The sequence below is a fragment of the Seriola dumerili genome, unplaced genomic scaffold (genome assembly GCF_002260705.1).
Source record: "Seriola dumerili isolate Sdu_G_001 unplaced genomic scaffold, Sdu_1.0 BDQW01000149.1, whole genome shotgun sequence".
Lineage (NCBI taxonomy): Eukaryota > Metazoa > Chordata > Actinopteri > Carangiformes > Carangidae > Seriola > Seriola dumerili.
This window is the reverse complement of record NW_019174404.1, coordinates 21,158,055-21,176,319: the sequence shown is the minus strand read 5'-3', so window position 1 is coordinate 21,176,319 and position 18,265 is coordinate 21,158,055. Positions and strand designations below refer to the sequence as shown.

The following is an 18,265-nucleotide window of genomic DNA, read 5'->3' as shown; positions in this document are numbered from 1 at the left end:
AGGTGCTGCACCCTGGTCTCACACCTGGAATTAGTCCTGCCCAAAGAGAAAGACACGCCCCCCTTTATGGGCATGCAAGTGTGAAGTCGGTGGGGAGGAAAAGAGGAATATGAAGAGAGGGAGGAACGAGGGGAGAGGTGGAGGCATCAGCCTATAAGGAGAGGGGTCAAAGGTCAGAAACACTGAAAAGTGCAGTATTCAGGTCATAAAGGAAAGATAGAGAGGAGCTTTTTATCCGGAAATAATGTTCACTTTACATTTCTTGGAGTAACTGAAACGAGAAGATCAGCAGCAGAGAAAAACATATCAATGATGTCATCTTGGTGTCATGAAGTACCATTAAAGTAAGTGTCACAGCTTTGTACCAGTCATTCCAACATGACCTGAATGCAGCATTAGACTTTTGACCATGTGGGTTTGTTTGGCACTGACCACACTGATAGGAAGAATCAGAGGAACTAGAGAGGTTAAGGTATGGTGCACTGGTGAATGCTTGGGACACACAGACTGCATATGATGCATTTGAATTGTCCTTGTTAATTGGTAAACAATTTATGGTCAGTGTTTAATCAGCAGGATACTGCAACCAACAGTTTCTACTTTTAGTTAATGCTAGGCGTAAACTAAGCTCTTGTCGTGGGCTAAATATCACACAAGGTTTTCTATGTTCCTCAGTGTTGCTCAGACTACATACAGTACATCGAAAGAGAAGCAGTCAAATGATGTCGTTTGATTTACAGCCTTGAAGTGAATTGATATTTTTGACTTTAACAAGCACCTTAACACTGTCATGGTAGAAATACACCAGTTGTATAGTTTATGAGCACCTGAATGCGACACCCTGCTTTCAAGTGATGTCAGGTCAGAGTTTCTCTGAGTTAGGAATATAGTACGGCACGACTCATTCAAGCTCCTGTGTTCACGTTCGTGTGGTTTATGGGTACAAACTGGAAAAAAGATGGAGGCCAAAAAACAAAGCCAGCCTTCGAGACCAGCTGTAAGTATAGTTAGTAATCTTTGGCTACTGAAAGAATGATAATATTCTACATTTTTCTTAGTGTTACCAAATCCTGTGAAAAGACCAAAACCAACATTAAATTATCCCACTGACAATTACTGTGTGTGAATCCAAAGCCTGATATTCCTCCCTGTTGCACTGGGTGACATATTCCTTCACTACCATGAACACACACACACACACACACACACACACACACAGTAGTTTATCAATCTGTTACTAAAAGTAGTCCACAATAAATGCACTATTCCCTTCTGTTGGAGTAACACTGCCCAGCTGTTTTAGGAAATGACTGAGCCTTTAAAAAAGTTGGCGCTATATGTTTCTGACCCGTTTTGAATGAGTAGGTGGTGGAGGTAGGTGGATTTAGTCACCTTTTGGACAGAGCCTGACTAGCTGTTTTTTTCCCCCTGTTTCTAGTGTTTAACATGAGGAGTCAATCTTCTCATCTCACTCTCAGCAAGAAAGTGAATTAAAGTATTTCCTTAAATGTCAAACTATCCCTTTAAAAATGTTCATCTTCAGTAGGAACCAATTGGGTAGTGATTGTGATTGAGAGCCACAGACAAGGTGGGAAAGGGAAACACTAACAAGTTGTTGGTTTCAGTCTTTTGCAGGAATTTTATGACCATATGAAAAATATAGAGTAAAGTCAGCCTTAATCTTTTAATAGTAAAAAAAAAAAAAGAGAAAAAAAGAAAAAGAAAAAAAAAGGATTTTAATTTCGTAATGTAGTATTATGGTGTAAACCTTAAACTCATGTAAATCAAACAGCACTTGAATGCAGGGTTAGCGTAATACTAATACTGCCAGTGTGGCCCACCTCTGATATAACTACAGATCATAAAAGTCATTATGTATTGTATTATAATGATCTTGTTCATATTTCATGTCGGAGCAGACCGTACCAGTGTGGTGAGGGAGGATTTAAGTCCTGCCTCAAGCTGAGCCAATAACCCACTCACAAGAGTTTGATGGCTTTCACTGAGAGTCATGATGAGCTGTAGTATCTCAGTATGGTTTGAAAGTGACAAAAAAACCCAAAACAAAACAAACAAAAAAAAAAACAATACAAAGGATCCTTGTATTTTTTCCTTTTTTGGCAAAAAAAAGTCATATTTACTGTACCGGCACAAACTATATCAGCAGCTTCAAAACGATATCAGCAGCTTGAATCAAAAGATGTCTTTATAATGTCTTTAGTTCATATCTGTCAATGTTGATGATAGGGTCAGTGTTACAGGAGAAGATGTAGTAATACTGCAGGGACGGGTTCTCAAGGAGTATCTGGAAAAAGGACGCCAGAGCAGAGGAAGAAGTAGAAAAAGAAGAATAATAAGAAGAAGAAGAATAAGAAGAAGAAGAAGAAGAATAAGAAGAAGAAGAAGAAGAGAGAGGAGGGGGAGAGAGATGGAGGAAGTAAGGGGAAGTCTCTACATCTCTATATCTACCAGGGAAACATGTTAAACGCACAAAGCAAATGAACAGGAGAGACGAGGGCATGATTACTACTAAGATGATAATATTCAATCAATAATAATAAATAGAATATTAATTAAGAATATTAATAATAATTATCATCAGGATAGTAATAATATTACAGAATAAATCTCATATTTTATATATTTCTTTTCTCTTTTTTTCTCCATTGAAATACAGTGATCTCCTCAGAGCAGACCAATGAGGATTCAGCCTGCGCTGGCTCCAATTGGCTGTTGCATATGACATCACAGCTAATGGTGACCAGGTAGACATGCATCACTTCCTGCCCCCCGCCCATTTCCTGTCCAGACAGGAAGTTCTGGCACTGCCATGGTAACTGTTGGCGACTGACACTGAAGTCTGGGGAGAGAAACAGTTTGAGGGGTCGTTACTGTCTGTGTTTTCCTCACCTTTATGACAAAGTCAAACATATGTACAGGATGAGAGCTTGATGTACCTGCATCATAGCCGTCCGATTACCATGACGTCCACGACCTCTCCCTTATGTAGCTCCACATACTGCTCTGTTTTAGGAGGTAACATCAGCAGGCCGTTGGCGCTACGCATTGACATTAGCCTGCTGGATACCTGGTTGCCTGGAGACACAGGGACAGAGATCATGCATGTGAGTAAGTCGTATACAATGTGTGTGTGTGTGTGTGTGTGTGTGTGTGTGTGTATGTGTGTATGTGTGTGTGTGTGTGTGCGGACCTGTGCTCTGTGCCCAGGGCAGGGGCTCCTGGTGATGCCAGGTGAGAATACAGCGGTGGTACTCTGGTCTGGGATCCAACTTAACATCACAGGAAAGCTGTAATACACACACACACACACACACACACACAAAACGTTACTGAGTTACTAACATGTTAAATACTTATTAAAACCACTGCTTCTCATTTTAAAGAATAGTTTTGAATTTTTTAGGGATTTAACTCATTTCCTTTCTCACTGAGAGTGAGATGAGAAATTCATACCATTCTCATGTCTACACCCTAAATATGAAGCACTTCAATCAAACAATGTATGACATGTTGATTAATAGAGCTTCAGAGGTGCTGGTGAGTGGGTTTTGCTCGCTCTTTTTTCCTTCCTGTCTTTATGCTAAGCTGACCGTCTGCTGGCTCCTGCTACATATTTACAAGAGTATTACAATTTCTTCTTGTATAGAGCCGAGATAGAGCGTCTAATAATGTGGCTTTAAAATAACATCAACGTCAGAACATTACAAGAAGATCAAACAAGATTCAGGCTTCAACAGCATTTAAGTTACTGTTGAAAATGTATCTGAAATGTGTGTCTCTGTGTGTGTGTATGTGTGTGTGTGTGTGTGTGTGTGTGTGTGTGTGTGTGTGTGTGTGTGTGTGTGTGTCTTACCCTAGCTTTAATAATAGTAGGCCTAGGATCCAGAATGCCTTGCATCTTCCTCAGAGCCGGAATCACAAACAGGTTACATGTCACCACTGCAGACACTGGGTTACCTTTACAACAACACAACACTCGGTTACTAAGGAGGAAAACAACTGAGTTACATAACTAGTAGATAATTACTACAATCTATATATTAGTGCATGTATACAGTGCGCAGTGTGTAATCAGTGTCTGCACTGTCTCTGTTTCCATTCAACATGTTTCTGTACTGTACGTGCCTGATATAACCCAAACAGATCCCGATGCATTTATTGTACTTGGTGAATAAATGTATCTTCAAGTCACAGTCATAACCACTGCTGCAGACCTTGTGCAAAGACAACAGAACTCTGTGTCAGAAAAACCTTCCAATTCAAGAGCATAACAAGGCTGACTGAGCTGCTATTCTTAAGTCTGTTTTGACTACAAATCAATTGTTTCTGTCTGACAGAATTTTTACAAATGTCTTCAGCTCAGTACCACACAGGACAGCAAATATGATCTGAGAGGTGTTTGTAAGTTTAGTATACAAAAAGATAAAAATCATGTTTCCATCGTCAGGGTTAAATTTAAATTTCAAAATGTGTAATTCGCTTTTCAAAAGAATGATCTGTAAAAGCTATTTTTGAGGGTGGTAAATGTGGATGATTTCCTTTTCTCAAATTATGGAACAATGCTAATATACATTTGAAAATGTGTAATTTCCTTTTGGTTCACAGAGCTGTTTCTGAGGGTTACAAGTGTGATTAATTTTCTTTAGTTTTTGGTGGGCAGCTTATATTGATAAGAATGTAGACAGGCATATACAAGCATTTTGCTTCAGCCTGAGCCTGTTCAGTCACTACTTAGACCGCTGACCGTTTTTTTCAGTCTATATTGTTTACTGTATTATGTGTGATGACTGAATAAAAAACTACTACTACTACATACTGTCAGCGTGCTAGTGGAGAGGGACAGATAAATGTTTGTACAGTCAGAGCGATGTGATAGGTGAAAAACATTTGAGGAAGGAGAAGAAATCGGCTTTCACTGTGCATCCTGGATATGCATTTTAATTTAATTGAAGTGTAAACGTACAATAAGCCAAGGTACAAACAAGACTGCTGACTACGTGGAGCTTCCCACTCCTCAGTTTAGCCTTTTCACTGATGAAGAAGAGAAAGCAGAGGAACAAAGGACTGTCTGCAAACCTAACTTATAACAACAATTTCCCATAGCAGTACCAAATACGCCTCTTCTTCTGGTAATTATGAAAGTAGTAACAAAGCAACTATTTGCCCTTCAGGCCGTCCAATTTGGAGATCAGAGAAGAACAAGAAACACAGCTAAAACTTTGGCGTCTCAGCTACACCAGTTTGAGCTCAAGCATACCGAAAAAAATAGGAGCTGGTCAAGACGGTGTCCTGTACATGTACACATCTCTGTGGGTCTAGGTAGCGACGGGTGTTATGGGTAACCGTAGTCCAAAGAGGCTTGCAAGTTGAGTTAAGTTTAGTTGATGACACTAATCCCAAATATGAACAAAAACAAGTTGTGTAGACCTGTGTGACTGTGTAAGTGCCAAAATAATTAAGTGTTTGTGATGGTGCCGATGATTTTGACCCCCTCTTGACCACAGTGTGAATGCAGCATGAAGTGAGTTGTGGATAAGCAGGTAGTGACAGAGATGACTGAGGGTCAGCTCACAAGGACGAGGACCAGGACAAGTGGCTGAAGAATATTCCAGGTTACAGTCAGTATGGGAATCACAATGTTTTCATTCAGCATATTTTCAATCAGCTGAGGGTCAAAGTTTTGGTGACGGACTTGGGCAGGGAGGGTTGACGAGTGTCCTGTAGGCAGTGATTTGTATGGCGGTACATTTGAGGTCATTTCTGGTGTGTGTCAATTTTGTTTTGCAGGGTATTAGTTTATTTCAGTGACAACTCAAGTTTTATCACAGAAATATCTGCTGTCACACACCAGTGAGTCGGCCATAATGTGCCGTACTGTTTGGGGTAGAGGTAATTCAGAAAGGCATCTGGGAATCAAAGTTAGGATGTCTTTCTTCCAAGCAGGATGAAAGGGGATCTGTGCGGTCAGAGGTTGATTATGGGTCATTTTGGGTTCAGGACCTACTTCCTCTAGGTGCAGGGCTTTGTGGCTGTCTGCCCTCGGTCTCACTCGGGGCCACGACCTCCAGCAGGGAGGGCCCAGTTTCTCTGAAGCTGAAGTTTCCTTTAATAACAACAGCAATACATATACAATGCTAGACTGGAGCACAGACCAACACACTCCACATTACAAGGCCACAGGACATACTACACTCTAGGATTCCAGCAACACAGTTTTAATCAGCACAACACACAGACTGGGGTTTCTATAGGGGCTTTTTAAACCAGTGATTCTTGCAGATATTCAATAATTTAAATTTCATTCAACACTGCATACTAATCACTTAACTGTAGCAGCTCTTTAAAGGACAGTTCTACCCATTTCTAACCCGTTATTTACCATGTTATCAGTTGGTCCAAACAAAATCAATATCAGTTGCTTCACTGTAGAGCAGAGGTTTTTAAACTGGGTGAAGGAGAGTTGCAGGGAGGGACACGGAGGGAGGGGCAAAGGGCAGATACACTACAAGAGGTGAAAAGGACAGTGCTGCAGTCGAAAAGTCTTTTTTTCTTATGATGGTTGAAACTGAGTGAAATGAGCTGGAGTGTCTGAGCAGCATCATGATCAGAGCTGCTCCACTTCTCTACATGAGGAGGAAAGGAGCTTCAGTGCTTCCTATCTCATCTCCTTCAGCATAGGAAACACTGGAGCTTCCTTTACCAAAGGAAAGGAGAAATGCCGTCCCACAATTCCTTGCTGCAGCAACATTTAAAGCGACGCACCATTGTAGTTTCACCACAGCAGAGCCACATACATGTAGAAACAACAGAGAAACAGTTTAATGTTTGTGACTGGATCCAGAACTGAAGGAAATCCCTGTCTGATCCACTGAAGCCCAAATCCATGAATATAGATTTCTTCTCTTTAAATCCAGTCAGGAGTCGTCATGGAGAACAAGCAGCTTGACTTTATAGTCAACAATATCATCATCATAACAAAATACTACAGCCTATACATAAATGTTGTTGCACTAAATCCCCTCCCATTGTGTCGAACACTAGAAATAGTTTTCTCTACTTAACAAATGTAGAAATGTCAAAGCGCCGATGACAGGAAACTATAAACTTATGTCTGAATGTAATTCATTCTGATCTCTTGCTCAGTTCCTTATTTCTATTTAATTATTATTTCAATGGCTCAACTTCCTCCACTTGTGCATTAGTTTCATTTTATTTCCACATTTCAGTCCTGTTTGTTTTGTTTTTGTGGTTAGAAAAGGAGGATTTATCGTCCATGTGTAAATAAAGTTAGTTTAAAAAAAAAATCTCTCCTTGACCTTGTGACATTTTCCATCAAAGTCAAGGAAAAGTGCTTAGAAAAGGAGATTATTTTGACTTTTCGACCTCAGCCCTGGTGTCCTGAAAACAGGACCTTACCACGACACAGTTACCAAGGGTCATGAAGTTACTTGGAGTCATAAAATGAGGTGATTTTTTTTTTTGAGCAATGTGACAACTAAACTAAAAAAAAGTATTGATGAAATGTTAGGAACTTTATACATCAAGTTCAGTTTTACTTGGCTCAAGTGACTCACCATGGCCCCAGTGTGTGATTTGTAAAGGATGCAACCTGCAACTTTAAGCACGAGTTAGCATGTAAACCTCCAGGTCTATTCAGATGGAGACTGGGTGGCGTTTATGTCGTAGTTCAGCAAGATTCACCTGAAGGTAACCCTAATCAAGCTGCACTGTGTATTACAAAGGCACATTAGATGCACACCACTGGGGAAACATTCATAAAGATATAACAAACATGGTGATAGCACAGTGTTACTGTGTGTGTGCGTGTGTGTGTGCATGTCACACACCTGCTATAGAGCTTCCAGAGAGTCACTTGAAATGTTGCATGTCTCTCCAACTGAGAGTAAAGAGCAACACACACTGGCAATACACATATATGATGCACATTAACACAGCTGAGCCTCCTGTTTTTCTGTGCAAGTCCACACACCGGTGGCATCTTGACCCAGTGGGTTATGCTGCTGTGATTTCTCAGTGTCAATGTGCGTCAACGCTCCAGAGAAGTAATCACATAAGATCCACGGTCAGGCACATCCAGGCTACTGTATGAACTCTGAGTGTGAAGAGCATGCAGTGTGTGTTAAGCGATGCATACACAACGCAGGATCAAAACGGTAAATGAACTGCACTGATGTAGAGCTATTCTAGTCTTACTGACCACTCAAAGTGCTTTACAATACATCCCACATTCACACACACATTCAAACACATACGTACTGTAGGAGCCGCAGATCGAAGCACCGGCCTTCTGATTAGTGGACAACCCGCTCTACCTCCTGAGCCTCAGTCGCCTTAAACTGGTATTTAGGTCGAAATATGCTGAAAAAGACCTACAGTCAATGTTTTTTTTTTTTTGTTTTGTTTTTTTTTTTAAATTGTATTCAAAAATGAACCAACTGACCAGATTAGACCTGAATTTACTTGTATGTCAGAAAATGATCAAGAGACACAAAGGAAGAATTTTCTTTCTTGTAAAGTTACGACTTTATTCTCATATACTGGAGGTCTAGCTGCCTCCATGCTATGACAACGTTCATCCAGAACAACAGGACCATCACTCCACTGACTCCCGCCTCTGCCTTGGCATTGCCTCACTGTGGCCAATGAAATTCAAGCTGCAACTGTCATCAGTACGTGCATGTCTGTTACCAAGTGCTTCAGGCTTTAAACTGCTGTTATTGATTTATTTGTAGCAGCCAGTCACAATTACCTGTCATATATTTATTTTCTATTTATCATTTATGGTTGCACTGCTTCTCTGTCCTCTGCTCTCTAGTGGTGGCGGGGCTGCAGGTACACACACACGCACACACACGCACGCGCGTACACGCGCACACACACACACACACACACAGTGAACAGCAGAGCAGAGGCTGTGCTGGACACAGAACCAGGTAAAGAAAAGATAACTGAAGATTACTGGAGTTACTGGAGACAACTATCACTGTACTGAACTTTACTGTAAGTGCAATAAAAGGTAAAAGGCCAATAAGAACTTCATCCAATCATCTGTTCAACAAGCAACAAACACAAAAGAGATATTTTCATCTATTTCCTCCGCCGAGTCCCGCTGTCTTTTACACAACAACATGGCGCTGGTCAGGCTAATAACGAACTGTTAGCAAATGCTACAACGACAGCTATCTGTGAATCTTAAAACGTGGCAGACTGTTGTAAACTGAGCGACTGGCTGAAACAAACCAGAGCAATCAATTCAGATCCTGTTCTGAATTTACTCTTTTTTTTAAAAATAAAGAACCATTAATAGTCTGAGCTGGATCAATAAGTGTATGGATAAGATTAAGATAAGATCAGCTGGTTAGCGTCTGACTTTGGGAGGATGAGCACATCACAGTTCAAATCCCTTCACTTTAAGTCTTGTTTAACCAGTGTTATTTTGTGATTATTATTATTTTTTACGGCGCAGTAAGATCAGTCACAAACATGAAGGATTACTTCATGTGTAAGTGTCTGTTCATTAGTAGACAAGCTTTTTAATATCTTTGGTCCTTGTAGCTGATAAATTTAGATCATTTAGATTTTCTGGAGGAAAATGAATCGTTTAGATTAATCGACTAATCGATAAAATAGTCGATAGATTAATCGATAGAAAAACAGTCATTAGTGGCAGCCCTAGCCTGGATCATCACATACTGTACATGATTTTTAAACAACCATGGTTATTTGCACACAAACTGCATCTTGTCATGTGCTATCATTGTCCTTTGCTCCTCTTCTACAGTGTACCTACTGTTCTGGTGCCAGATTGTAGCTCTCATATAGTGAATGGGACACGACATGAATAATCTTAGTGGGTGTTGAACCAGAGAAACACTGATCAGAGAGGGTCCAGGTGATACCACAACAAAGAGACAACACCCAGACAACACAGTTACTTCACACGTAGTACCTGGCAGAGCAAAGATGAGTTTCCGTGCGCCATCAATGTCAACTGTGGCAAAGGTAGTAGGAAGACTGAGGAACAGAAACACACAGGTCAATTGTTTCACCTTCAGTAGCTGTGATGGTATGGAGGACCAGGGATGTCACAGGAAAGCATTTCATCTTTTAATAGGCGTTAAAAATAGAAATTGTAAAAGAATTTATAAGTGAACGTTTTATCTATCAGTAAATACATTTAATACATTTTTGATGGCATTTTAAACATGGGAATAAATAACTGGACACTCTTCTGTGACACTCTGGACCTTCAGTGGTAAAACCAGGCTAAACAATCCCAACTGGCCATGGGATGTAACAAGCTCTCTGACGGGTTGGAGAGCTAACCTAGTAGGTTTCACCAGCACTGAAGGCCAGAGTGTCAGGAAGCCAATGGATCAGGCAATAGGAAAAGTAAAATCAGCTGGAAAAAGGAAATGGAAATTGAAGAGGAAATCCAGGAAAGTTTTTCAAATTCTACTATTTATTCATGAATCAATACATGTATGTATAAATGGTTTATTTAATGAGTTTTTGTGAATACATTTTTAAATCACAAGAATTTATGGATGGATTAATTGTTCATTTATAAATTCTTTTTACAATTCCTATTTTTAATGCCAATTAAAATATCAAATTAAGGAAATGCTTTATTACTTATACTGTGACATCCCTGGTCCTCCACATCAGTAATAGTGCTTCTATCATCAATATTAGCAGAAGCAGTAGTAGTACTGTTATCAGCAGTGATACTGTGATAGTATCAATATAATTTGTAGTAAAGGTAACAGGAACAGTACAACAAAATTGTGGCAGTTGAAATAATAGTAATAGCAGCGGCAGAAGTAGTGTTAGTAGTACTAATAGCAGTGGTAGTATAAGCAGTTCTCACAGTTGCAGAGACAGTAGTAGTAGTGGCAGTAGTAGAGGTATAATGAGCAGAAGCAGTAGTAGTAGTGAAATCAGAGCCATAAGCAGTATGAACAATATGAACAGGGAAGAGGATAAATCTTATTTCTCACCAGAAACCAAAACCCATGTTTCCCTCATTTTAAACATCTTACCCTGGCTTCATGAAGACTCGTCCAAAGTGGATCTGAGCATGAAGATCAATATCCAGCACCTGCTTTAGGTAGTCCTGATAGGCACACAAACACAGACACATGTCAAACTGTTTTCAGAAACAGAAACAAAAACACAGAATTAACAAAAAAAAAAAATGAACACAATACTGTGAAAAAGAAAATCTGGTATTTCCTCATTCAATATCAGAACATCTGCTCAACATGTCAGTGAATTCTTTAGTTAGTTAGAAGAGGTGGGTTATTAGTTAGTGATACCTTCTCGCCCATGGACACACCTCCTGAGGTGATGATTACATCGGCACGACTGATTCCCTCATGGAGAGCTGACAGCAGGTCATCAGGGCTGCAGACAAAAGCGTGAAACATCAAACTCACGGGGGGCTGCTACTCAGCTGTATGATGTCTAAGAGAACAACCCTGGTGATGTCGCAGTGATGTCATCAGGGTTATGTTGGATTGGGCTTGAAAACTACACATTACTGATGGAAGAGACGTGGGCATTTACCAGACAAGACTTGAAAAGACGTCTATCAAGTGGCATTATGGGAAAGTGCAGGATCCAGCCATGGTAGGGACAACTAGTCTGGATATCTCTGCATCTGCTGCTTCTGTTTCGACCCTTGTTTTTATCATTACTTCTAAATTTAAGTCTCTTGTTGGTCATCCAGCTTCATGGATTAGCTTTTTTAAATTGCATAAGAATCATTTTAAATAGACTGACATCAACTGGTAAGACTAGTCAAAAAAGAAATATTAAACATTTAAAATTTTGTCCTAATTTCTGTGTGAAGTCTTGAATTCTGGCTAAAAACTTTTTTGTGAGGTCACTGTGACCTTTGACCTTTGACCACCAAAATCTAATCAGTTTGTCCTTGAGTCCAGGTGAAGATTTGTGCCAAATTTGTAGAACTTCCTGCAAGGTGTTACTGAGATATCACATTCACAAGGCCAAAACCGTGTTTTGAGAGGTCAGCATTCCCATGACCTTTGACACCCAAAATGTAATCAGTTCATCCTTGAGCCCTAGTGAATGTTTGTACCAAATTTGAAGAAGTTCTGTCTCCGGCTCTGACTGACGCCGGCGCAGAGGCAGAAAAATCTGCCCAATCAAAAGATGAAGAATTTATTTCATTTGGTATAAAATAGTTTTTTCCACTGACTCGTTATTGCTCAGAACTATAAAGGGTTGAAAACTTTTGCCTGAATCTATGTGCTCTGTCACAACATAAAGAATGACAGTAAGAGGTGCAGAGGAATGTCTTACTTGTCTCCAACGATGCCCAGGTTGATGGTGGGGTATCCATGCTCCTGGATGGTGGCCAGAAGAGTGGAGCGGTTAGAGTCTCTGATCTTCCCTGGGTGGAGGTCATCCTCTGGATTCAACAGCTGCACACACACACACACACACGCGCGCACACGCACAAATTCAACTGGCATCTTGATTCAATATAAAACCAAAAAGTCTAAATGCAGTTATTAAAAGAAAAGTCTGTGAGTGTATTTGCGTTTGTTTTTGTGTATGTACCTCATTTCCAGTGGACATGACGGCCACCACAGGAAACTTGTGCACGCTGACCTCAGTCACTCCGACTGTAGCCAGCAGGCCGATCTCTGATGGGCCCATGTGTGTTCCTTTAGCCAACACACACTCCCCTCGCCTGATGTCATGACCTATTGGCCTGTGCGCACACGCAAACACGTTACATTCATAATCAACGGACGGCAGCTTCTAAAGAAATGAGCGACCACTTGGTTCTTTTTTCTTTTACCTGATGTCCTGTCCGGGCCGGGCCTGGACCATAATCCTCACCTCCAGCTCCTCTGTGCCCTGCAACAGACACGTTGTCAGTGTCACCTGCTGAACAAAACACAGACTGTCCATGCAGTGATCAAGACAGCATCCTAAGTGGTGTAGTTACATCCGCAGACTCCCTTAGCAGCTCAGTGTCTTCAACTTGGACCACAGCGTCGGCTCCACAAGGAATCGGAGCCCCAGTCGTCACCCTCAACACCTGACCTGGCATCACTGTGTGGGTGGGCTGCATACACACACAGACAAAGATTATTGAGTCTGATGGCTGTCAATGCATTTCAGTCATGTATATTTACTTCAGAAGTCATAGTGGAACCTAGTGCATGGTAAAATATCGACACGACACAATGGGATAATAAGGAGCAGTAGTAGCAGTATTAGTAGCAGATGTGGCAGTAAAGTTATCACTGAAAGTAGCACTAGTGGTAGTAATGGTCATAGCTTCAGGCCGTAGTAACCATAGACACCACACTGATCGTACAGGAGGAGCTGCAGTTTTTCTGGATAAAAAGCTCTATAACATTTATACTGAAATATTGCAAATCAAAGTGGAAAAAATAGAGTGTTGAAATTGTAGAATAAACTCCCTAAGTAAGAAGAGGGTCAGGATGTATGTGCCTGTGCCTGGTTTTTGATAGCTCTAAGCATGGATATGCATTTCCATCCACAACTGAAAGAGCCCGTTGGATCTTCAGCACCAGGCGAAGCATGAACTCAAGCAAACTGAGAACATTGATTTTGAGGGTTTTGGACTGTAGATATAAGGATCCTGACGGCTGCCAGTGCTAAATGGAATCAGACATTCAAAGACAAAATCCCCAGTTTCCTTCCAGATCTGTCTGTTGAAACCTGCAAGAGGCAACAAAGCTACAGTGAAGTGCATCAGGCGCTGCAGGATAAAGGCATCATTGAGCACAGAATGCTGTTCCCGACTCAACTTCGAGTTATGCATGGAGACTGAGCATATACATTTTATAATCTTGTTTTATAGAAAGTCTGAACTCGTTGCTTTTCGGTTGGATGGACTCTGCTGGGGGGGGCATGGGAAGGTTCTTCCCCACTGAATGGATCGACCGTGAAGCTAGCCCAGGAGGAACGTACTCAGGCTGATTTGACTATTTATTTCTAAGAATAACCTAATAATTCTTGCATAGTTATGATGTAAGTTTTACTGAGGTTTGTGATCCAATTTAGGTTAAAAATACAGCCAGAAAAATGTATCCTAAAGCCACCATCTGCCTCTGGGTGCAGATCTGTAGAGCTGTGTCTTCGCGTCTTGTCACTTTGCATCTTCCATAGAACAACAACAGGATTTTCTGGAGAAGCTCTCTCCATGTGTTGAATCGATGTTGTCATGCTTAAATGTGAGTGGAGTGAGCTGATTAAGAACAGTGACACCAGTGATGTAACTGGTTTAGAGCAGTTTTGCACCATCAGGACAAGCAAGGCGAGTAGTGCTCGACCAGCTAAAGCTAAAAATAGACTTATCAATTAGAAAGACACCAAAGTGGAAGCGATATCTCTCCTCACATCTCAAAACAGCATTCTGTCCCATAAAGCATTGCATTCATCTCGCAATTTACAGTCCTCTTGTGGCCACAGGAGGCTGTTGTCTCTGGAGGGTTGACTATCAGCCGTTGCATCTATTATTGCTGTCATTTTTGTGGATGTGGTCGTGACAGAGGCTGCGGTTTGCCAAGCAGAGAGGGGAACACCATTTTATGGAAATCTGATCACGGTGAATAATCCTGGGATCTTTGATGAGTGACTAGCCAGAGCTAGCTCCAGACAAATGTGCCTGTCAAGCTGCCCCTTGACTCAGCCTCCACCGTTCTGAGATCAGTTATTGTATTGCATGCATTGTTATAACCATGCGCAGATGCATGTGGAAACTACGGAAGCCAAGAAAGGCCATACTCAAAAATATTTTTTTATCCCCTTATCTCGAGATAACAAGATAATTAATGCCTCATTTCGAAATAACAAAGCTTGTTTTCTCCTATAATGACTTCGTTGATCAGAGATCAGATGCAGATGGAAACTTCTGGAGCTGTAAAGTGAAAATGTCAGGACGACATATTGATCAACGCATCACAGAATATTTCAATCAAAGGCACGAATCACACTGTGTCTTTCCATACAAGGTCATTTTCAGATCGTCGTCAGCTAACGAGTTACTAAGGATTGTTGCTAAGGTTAGGGTTACTGTGACTTAGTATATGAGGTTTAGTCAAACTCATTTTGTTAATATCTCGTTATCTTGGGAGAACGAGCTTTGTTATCTTAAGAAAACGGGATAAAAAAATATTTGCGAGTATGGCCTTTCTCAGCTTCCGTAGGAAACCGTACTTGCACGTTAGAAAATGACTTCGACAGTCTTTTCTTCCAAAGAGTTAAGAGGTAACCGTAAAGAGTGAACAAGCAAACTACAATGTGATTTATCATCTCAAATGAGTAAGTTGTTATACTGCCCTGGTCATAAGACAACCTGGTCTGTCTAGACTTTTTGTTAATTACATCACCTTGATGTTTCATATTCACATATCTGCAGCTGACCATGTAGCATAAAACCCAAGCCTTTTCATTTTTTCTGCTTTTTTGTTATCATATGAATGTGTGCACTTGGTTCTAATAAAGGTATAGAGAGTATTTATTAATCACCACAACTTTTGAACTATATTCAACCTCATGCAGCTCTCTTCTGCTTTCTGTTGCTGCATATACATGAACCAAAATGGCAGGTGTGCCAAACAGTCACACATCCAAGACATCGGTATTGTGTTTGCACCATTAAAATAGGACCTGTAGTATTTCTAAAAACAGCATTAGAATTAGTAATAGTAGTGCTTCTGCTCGTGAAGGTAGTATATTTATTCAGTATTGTTACTTTCAGTCTTTGTGGTAATGGTCAGACTTAAGTTACTGGTAATGTTTATCTGAGTAGAGGTGCTAACAGTTGTGTTGTTGACAGTTTGAGTAGCTGCATTTCTAAATGAATGGTTCCAAGGGGGTATTCCATCAACGCTTACTTGAAAAAGCCGGTTTGAATTAACGTGGACTTTCACTTTAGACTCAAGCTGTTCCATTAACAAAATTTAGCCGAGCCTAGCCTAGTCAGGCTTGAACAAGCTGCAAAATGCGCACGCACGGACTATACAAGCAGCCCAGAACGGTCGATTGTCGGAAAGAAGATCATGTCACAGAAAGAAGAGAAAACAAGAGTCGCTTTCGCAATAAGACACTTGATGGAACTTTCTTTTGAGATTCTGTTTCCGGTTGGAAAATTAATTGAAACACAGCTAAGTTAAGCTTGACAGTTAGCATGCTATGGGGCAGGCTAGTTCTGCAGTATTGGTTACCATGGTTACTGAGCAGGGAATCCTATAAGCAACAGTGATGGAACAGAACTCTGACTTCTATTAGTGAGACTTAACAAAATAAGCCAGAATTTTCCTTTATCTGCCTTGATGGAACAGGGCTCAGGTACTAAATGCCATTCAGGATTTTATCTCTACAGTGGTGTTAGTGTATTAGAGCTGACCTGTTGTCCAGCCTGTGATTCTCCCATGATGAAGCGATCTCCTGGGCCATCAGCAGCTACAGGTCAATGATAATGATGTTAATCAAGTTAATTATGGACAATAGACCATGACTTCTGATTTCTAATCTTCAAGAGGCAGCCATGGTGACAGTTTATAAACATCCATTAAATGCCAAAAAGTGAATAAACATAAATGAATAGATTAATGCATATGTTTAACGGGATTTTCATGGATCCTGTTTTACATTTGTGTCTCTGATGTGATGTTTATCGGTTGTAAAATATCGGACAATATTAGTGGTCTCACCTCGTACAGCGTAGCCATCTTTAACGGAGGCGGGGAACGGAGGAAGGTTGTCTTTGGCGTAGATGTCCTGAGCGAGCACCCGACCTAAACCGTCTGCAGAGAACAAGCCAAACCAGTTAGATTGTGTTCCAACCGTATTGTGACAATACAGATTTCATTAGATACACAGTAATAATGACTATAATCAGTGTATAGTTGACCGTTTGAGCATCAAACTGCAGCAGACTACTGATGCGTTTATATTCTTCTCTGTGTCCTAAAAATAGCACCAGACAACAAAGTCTAACAGCAACAAAGGCAGATTGTTCAATTTAATGCAGTGGTCGTCACTAAAACTTGCAGGAACCATCATAGTCATCCTAGACTCAACCAAGCTTTCAATAAGGCAAACTGGAAGTTTCTATTTGCCGGTGTAAGGTTGGTTAAGGCACAAAAACCAAGGCCAAAACCTGGTTATGCAGTTGAGGGCTGGGGTCAAAAAGTCAAAATAATCTCCTTTCCTAAGCACGTTTCCTTTTGCACTTACACTAAGCTTTTTTTTAAACTAACTTTATCTATATGATCAGTGACCAATCAATCGGGGCATCCCTAATAACAGCTGTAATGAGTTGTTAAGACTGAAAAGACTGACCTCTGTAGTTAATGACTTCAATTCCCAGAATAGGCGTCATCTCTAGAACAGTGATGAAGGCTTTGTCCATTGACGTCAGTGGGAAAGGAGACATGCGATGACGACGTGCCACTTTACTGATGTCCACCGCACTGTGGCCTACACACACACACACACACACACACACGCACACACACGCACACACACACACGCACGCACGCACGCACGCACGCACACACACACACACAAATACAAAATTTAAGAAATTGGGTGAGAGTTAATGCTACTATAAACACTACCATACAGTTTCTAAATTTTCCACAGTGATGCAAGTTGATGTTGCTGGGCTGGCAGGTTAACGACGTATTAGGACTGTCCCTGAGTGAGGATTTTCACAGTCGGCACTTCTAACTGATAAATCAACTCTGGGGTGGAGGTGGGGGTGGGTTGGTTCGCTGGCTCATGCTATTTTCCTGTTTTTGTACACACTCACGTTTGATTCATGACTCATGTTTTACCTGAAAACTAAAGTTGTAATGTCTGGAATGTGAAAACACCAGATTTCCATGTGTCAACATTAAGTAAAAGTTGGCGTCTTGGTCATGGCTGAAATCATCCTGTTGTCAGTCAGACACTGCAGTAGTACTGCGCGGTCTGGCGTTGCTCTGCCCTCTTTTCCTTTCACCTGTGTCTACTTCCATCACTGTTAGTTTTTTTTGGTTTGGTTCATTTTAAAGACGAGATTCAGTTTACAAGTTTACAGCCTGTCACACTGTTGCTCCTGCCTCGCTCTGTGTGCTGTGGAGCAGCTCAAAAAACATTCAGTCAACTTATAGGGCACACACACACACTCTCTCTCTCTCTCTCTCTCTCTCTCTCTCTCTCTCTC

The 18,265-nt window shown here is 40.9% G+C and overlaps 1 protein-coding gene across 3 annotated transcripts in view; it reads right to left on the bottom strand.

Moving 5' to 3' along the window:
- Nucleotides 1-2,602: 2,602 nt before the first annotated feature.
- Nucleotides 2,603-18,265, bottom strand: part of LOC111225485 (gephyrin-like) — a 31,866-nt gene continuing 16,203 nt past the window's right edge. For 2 of the 3 annotated variants that reach the window (XM_022750395.1, XM_022750396.1), the window contains 14 exons: nucleotides 17,398-17,535; nucleotides 16,767-16,859; nucleotides 16,460-16,515; nucleotides 13,025-13,144; nucleotides 12,875-12,933; nucleotides 12,631-12,784; nucleotides 12,370-12,491; nucleotides 11,361-11,448; nucleotides 11,085-11,158; nucleotides 9,992-10,056; nucleotides 3,875-3,978; nucleotides 3,212-3,308; nucleotides 2,958-3,096; nucleotides 2,603-2,860 (listed from right to left, as the gene is read on the bottom strand). In XM_022750395.1, the coding sequence (XP_022606116.1) occupies nucleotides 2,963-3,096; nucleotides 3,212-3,308; nucleotides 3,875-3,978; nucleotides 9,992-10,056; nucleotides 11,085-11,158; nucleotides 11,361-11,448; nucleotides 12,370-12,491; nucleotides 12,631-12,784; nucleotides 12,875-12,933; nucleotides 13,025-13,144; nucleotides 16,460-16,515; nucleotides 16,767-16,859; nucleotides 17,398-17,535 (1,304 nt within the window). In that variant the 3' untranslated portion in view covers nucleotides 2,603-2,860; nucleotides 2,958-2,962. Of the gene's footprint in view, nucleotides 2,861-2,957; nucleotides 3,097-3,211; nucleotides 3,309-3,874; nucleotides 3,979-9,991; nucleotides 10,057-11,084; nucleotides 11,159-11,360; nucleotides 11,449-12,369; nucleotides 12,492-12,630; nucleotides 12,785-12,874; nucleotides 12,934-13,024; nucleotides 13,145-16,459; nucleotides 16,516-16,766; nucleotides 16,860-17,397; nucleotides 17,536-18,265 lie in introns of those variants that run through there. The other variant, XM_022750397.1, reaches the window with a different exon arrangement.